General features: G+C 59.0%; 1 protein-coding gene across 1 annotated transcript in view; it reads right to left on the bottom strand.

Moving 5' to 3' along the window:
* Positions 1–5,465, bottom strand: part of ATG16L1 (autophagy related 16 like 1) — a 16,240-nt gene that overhangs the window by 7,998 nt on the left and 2,777 nt on the right. Inside the window, 4 exon segments of the mRNA XM_004718141.2 lie at positions 2,411–2,555; positions 3,689–3,940; positions 4,378–4,451; positions 5,080–5,185. Coding sequence (XP_004718198.1) covers positions 2,411–2,555; positions 3,689–3,940; positions 4,378–4,451; positions 5,080–5,142 — 534 coding nt within the window. The 5' untranslated portion in view covers positions 5,143–5,185.

The following is a 5,465-nucleotide window of genomic DNA, read 5'->3' as shown; positions in this document are numbered from 1 at the left end:
CCCCCCATTAGCTGGGGTTCATCCAGCCCAGAGAGAGGCAGGCTGCTTCTCGGGTCCCTCTGCACTCCTTCCTCCCAGTAGCGTCCCTGGGCATCCCTCCCCCTGGGCAGGGGGAGCCCATCAGTAATCGAGAGCTCAGAACTGAGCCATCTCCCCGGAGCTGCGTTGGAGAGCTCTCCAGCTGTGCCCAAAGCTAGTGCTCTGGACCAGGGCCCGTGAGCCTGGACAAAGCCACTTCATGCGGCTTTCCCTGGGCCCTTTACTCCAGGAGGACACCACGAGAGAGGGGAGCACAGGCTGGGGCTGAGGAGCGGGCTGGGCGCCCTGCGGGGGCAGTGGTGAGAGAAAATAGGAGCGGTGTTTCGGGAAGTGGCTGCTTGAGGCAGAACCACATTGTCCTAAAGGCACTTGAACTCTGCAAAGGCCAGGGCCTTAGACAGACCAGGAGCTGGCAGTCTGTCTCAGACACCCAAGCCCTTTGACCCTGCAAGGCCCCACTCTGGAACTGTCAGGTACCACAGGGTAAGAGCGTGGCCTGGGTTGGCTTCCCAGCTCAGCGCCAGGCCAGAGAATCTACCCCCCAACCTCCCCAGCCCCAGTCCAGCCCAGGTTTGCTGCAAGGATGTGCTTTCATTTTACAAAGCCCTGGCCGGTGGGTGACCCGAGCCGAATTGTCAACTGCTCCTCTCTGTGTGAGAGGAAACAATGGAGACGTCTGAAAGCCGTGAATCGTAATGGTGGTGAGGAACACGGAGCATACCACAGACTGCCTGCAGGGCTGTGGGTTCAAGCCCACGGGAGAGAGAGGAGGCAGCCTGCTCCCCGGAAACGCTACACAGAGGCTCTGTCACCTAGAAGGGATTTCCTGGCAGCGGGCTTGAGCTCTCTGTCCTCATGCTCAGTGGAGGGTCAGCGAGAAAGAGGAGGACCCTCACTGAGATGGGCTAGGCTGCAGCGGTGTTGGACACAGGATCGGAAATGACAAATTAGTCCAGTAGAAAAGGTACGTATCTTGAACATAATGGAGCCTGATAAAATACCATCCTCAAAAAGCCTCAAGGGTCGGGTGGTACACACAACAGAAACCATGGAGGAAGGGAGACGGAGGTCAGTGTAAGATAATGAAAACAATCAAATTTATTATTTATCAAGGGCTCATGGGGGTGGAAGGGGGGGAGGGCTGATAACGACGGCTCAAATAGAAAGTAAATGTTTAGAAAATAATGATGGCAACATGTACAAATATGCTTGATATAATTGATGTATAGATTGTCATAAGATATGAGCCCCCAACAAAATGATCTTAAAAAGAAAAAAGCCTCCAGGCTACCCAAAGCATAACCAACTAAAGAAAATCAAAGATAAATGGGGACAATGGGTCCACATGTCCACGCCGCCCCGTGAGGCTGAGGCCCAGGTGAACTGCATGGTGCCCCACCCCCACTGACCATACTGAAAGGGCTCAGAGCCGAGTCCTGGGGGGCGGGGCGTGCGAGCAACGTAGACAAAACTAAGATCCTAACAGCAACCAGGCCCACTGGTCTGATGAACTAGTAGGACCCCAAGATGATGGCCCACTGACACCCTTCAGGCCCTGAACGGAATTCACCCTGTGACTCCCTAGCAGGGACACCAGAGAGGCACCTACTCCTCAGAACGACCACTTTCAAGAGGTCAAAGGGCAGCCTGCCTGCGACAAAGCTCACAAGGAAAGTTAAAAACTGAAGGGCGGGAAGAAGAGGAAGTGGGGAAGTGAATAGTGCAAAGGAGTCTGAGCAGGAGGCCCTCTGAGTCGCGGCCCCAGCGGGGAGCCTCCCACTGCCCGGCAGATCAAAAGCCCCAGAGAACAAACCCTGCTGCCTTTGTTAGAGAGGCCCCAGCACTCATTCATTCGCCTTTCCCGGTACTTAAGCTCACCAACCCCGAGCCAGGGGAAGACCTGTGGCCCAGGCTTCCGTGGGAGCAGAATCCAGGGGAGCCAGGGTCAACAAGAAAACAGCCGGTCTGGAACTCCGGTGTGGAACCTGAGTACTTTCCCCAACGGTGAGGGAGAAGGGTACCCCACAACCTTCAACAAACTGGTGCGCTGTAGGACACACTAAGGGGCTTCCACAAGCTCACAGGGAAATGGAATTGAAGGTGAACAGGGCTTTCCCACAAACATCTGAACCCCCTCATATGCTGACCACCTCCACCTCCATCCTCTCAGGCTCCCGAGAAGCCGCCATCCCAGCTGTGTGCAGTCCAGTGTGGGTCTGAAGGCACAGCCTCTCCCAACCGAGCCACCACCAGAGTGCTGGGGCACGCGTGCTCAGTTCTAGCCACACCTGATTGGTTTCCTCAAAAGCCAAATCCCCCAGGTTCTCAGCACGCCTTCCAGGTCTGAAGGCACAAGACGTCAACCAAAAACTCAAAGCAGACAAGAAGCTATGAGGGAAAGGTTCGAGGGGCCCATGGGGTGAGGTGCAGGGTCCCGCCCACCCACTTACTGTTCCACAGGCAGAGGCTCCTTGGCCGCTTCCGCCAGCTCTTTCTGCAGCCGGGCTTGCCGCCTCCTGCGGAGAAAATGCAAGTGCTCACTAGGAGCATGCGGGCACGGGGCCTCATGAAATCCAGTGCCTTCCAGAGGCACAGACCGCCAGCCCAGCTGACCACTGGCAAGGGCTGCAGCTGAGGTCCAGGAGAAAGGTTACGTTACAGAGGGCACAGGGGACTCACTGGGGTGAGGCCTGCCGGTGGAGGAGACAGCAAGTACCCGTACGACAGTGGTGCATGCTCACAGCTGTGACGTTGGCGGGAAGATGCCCTAGGCTGACACCACCCCCTCCCCGTGCAAAGTACCAGCAGTAAGAGGTGAGACCATTTAAGGATGAGCTCCAGCCTGGCAGGGATTCTAACTTGTTAAATCACGACAGGCACCCTTTGGGGCAGGACATACCCAGCTCCGCTTTGCATAGAAAAAGGAGCTGCCGGGCTCAGCAGCTCCACAGCGTCAAAGGTCGGGCACTCTGGCAGCTCAGGCCGCGGTGAGCTGGCATGGACTTGACGGCAGCCCACATGCGGCAGAGCAGTCCTGGCCATGGCAGTCTCGGCTGTGGTTCCAGCCCGCCGCCCTCTAGGAGCCACCGTGTGCCCGCCCCCTTCAGGAGGCCCGCTCTCTCCTTTGGAGTATGGCCTTGTTCTTATGCTGGGTGAGCCCTGGACGTGGAAAGCACCCCCTCTGCCCTCAGGGTGGCCCCCTGAACTGCAGCCCGATATTCCGACTGGATTCCCTGGGTGGGTGCCCTGTGGGACCTCCAGGTCACATACATTCTGGAGTATGGGACAGGATCTCAGCCCAAGGCCATTCATTGTTGCCAAGGTGCCTGCCTGGCTACTAGCTTTCTGGGCGCTGGGCTTGAAGGACAGCAGCCCTTCACATGGCCCTCCTTGGCACCCAGCACCTGACTCCCCTTGCTTTCTTGATGTTGCCGGCGCCCATGTAGATACGTCTGAACGCCACAGGGGTTTGCAGAGCAGATGGACAAACACACCCCTCTGCCTCTGGGACCCCTATCTTCTGTAAAGCACCCACCCAGAGCTGGGACACCAAGGCCAAGGCCCAGGGATAGGCGGCCCTCTCTGCTTGCCTGCCCGCAGCCCCTCCTCCCTGAGAACAAGCTCACCGCCCTGAGGGGCCGCGGCCTACCTGGAGTCCTTCTCGTTCTCAGCGTTGAGGCGGTTGGCTTCCTGGGCCTTCTCGGCCATCCAGCGGGTGACCAGCTCCTGGTTCTCCTCTGAGGTCTTGCGCAGCTTCTCCTCCACGGCGGTGAAGGTGATCTGCAGCGCGTCGTACTCGTCCTTCAGGGTCTGGTTGGCCCGCTCCAGGTCCTGCAGCTGACCGCGCAGGTCCATGCACTCTGCCTCCAGGTCAGAGATGGCCTGCAGGCACTCTGCAATTCTGAGCAGGATGCAGGGGGTCAGGCCACCGGTGCCCCCACACAGGCACTCGCGACATGCTCCCTGCTAACACCACACCTCTGTGGATGGCCTCAACACTGGGCTCACCCACAGAAAAGACCTGTCACTTCTGAACCCCAAGAACAACTTTCCAAAATAGCTCACAGAACAAAACACAATGGAAACCATATCGTATCTTGACAATACCGATGAAAGTATACCAAGTGGGCCGAGAAAAGGCCTACCCCGCCCAGAGGCACAACGCAGGCGACAGCCAGGACCCCTGACGGACATTGTGGTGGTGATGGAGAAGCCAGGAGAGGTTCCTCTGGGCAGAAGGGGCTTGGGTGCCGCCGGGATCACTGCCCATTTCCCCAGCCCTCTGTGAATAGTACGAGAGCCCTTGAGCAGGTCCTCTGCCCCCGCCCCGTCCCTCACCTGGCCTCGTTGGCCTGCATCTCGCGGTCCTTCTGCTGCATCTGGTTATTCAGGTCAATCACCAACTGGGCCAGCTGGGGACAGAGTGCACACTCAGAGGAAGAAGGAAGAGCGGGGGCTAGTGCTTTCCCAAGGGAGCCCTTGGGGGCGCCCCGGCTAAGTGCTCGACTGCTCAATGCGGGGTCTGCAGGTTCAACCCACCAGCAGCTCCCAGGAAGAAAGCTGCGGCAGGCTTCTTCTTACAGAGCTCCAGACTGGCAAGCCTGGGGGTAGGGCTGGGTCTACCTCGAGGGTGGCTGTGAGCTGGACCCAGCGGGGGCAGCGGGCAGGATTCCATCACGAAGACGCAGGGAGGGGCCTGTGGCTGCAGCTGGCCAGCAGTACAGTAGCAGTTTGGGTTTCTGTCTAAGAGGCATGCTGCCTGCACACCGGCATGAGCACAGCCTGGAGTCTGAGGGATTTCCCCCGAAGCCCGAGGCAGGGCTCACAGAGCGGCTTGAAGCCAGGGGACCCATGAGCCCCAGTCCATGGTGTCCCTCAAAGTCCCCCCCTCTGAGGTGCCACCCGTGGGCACAAGGATTGGTGCTGCCATGCGGGCAGGCCAAGGGCTTCCTCTGTCCGGCCCCCAGGCTCCACCCTGAGAAGATGCCAGTTAGCTGGGCCAGCAGTGGCCATGCACCGCAAGCCCCTGGGTCTTCGTACCTCCCCGCGCTTCTTGTGCAGCTCCGTCAGCTCCTCCTGGTGCTTGATGCGCAGGAGCGCCATCTCCTGGAGCTGACCGTCGTTCCAGGCACCGTCAGGGGCGGGGCTGCGCCAGCCCAGACAGAGGGAGAGAATGGTAAACACACTCAGGAGGGCTCCCCACGCTCCTGTGGATGGAGCCCCGTGCCCGAGCCGAGGCCCCAACTCAGGAATGAGAGTAGGAAGGTAGGCCCCAAGTGCAGTTTGGGTAAAGACAGGGGCGGCGACAGGCTCACTCTCTGGACTGGCATTTCTGAGGCTTGCTCTGGGCCTGGCTCTCTCAGGACTGGGTGGACCAGGGAGGAGGGACCTCGAACAGGGGGCCAAGTGATGTGTGTGTGTGTGTG

This window comes from Echinops telfairi, unplaced genomic scaffold (assembly GCF_000313985.2).
Source record: "Echinops telfairi isolate 266 unplaced genomic scaffold, ASM31398v2 ScPeMD7_3;HRSCAF=10, whole genome shotgun sequence".
NCBI lineage: Eukaryota > Metazoa > Chordata > Mammalia > Afrosoricida > Tenrecidae > Echinops > Echinops telfairi.
The sequence above is the reverse complement of the archived record's forward strand: the minus strand, read 5'-3'. Positions and strand labels throughout refer to the sequence as shown.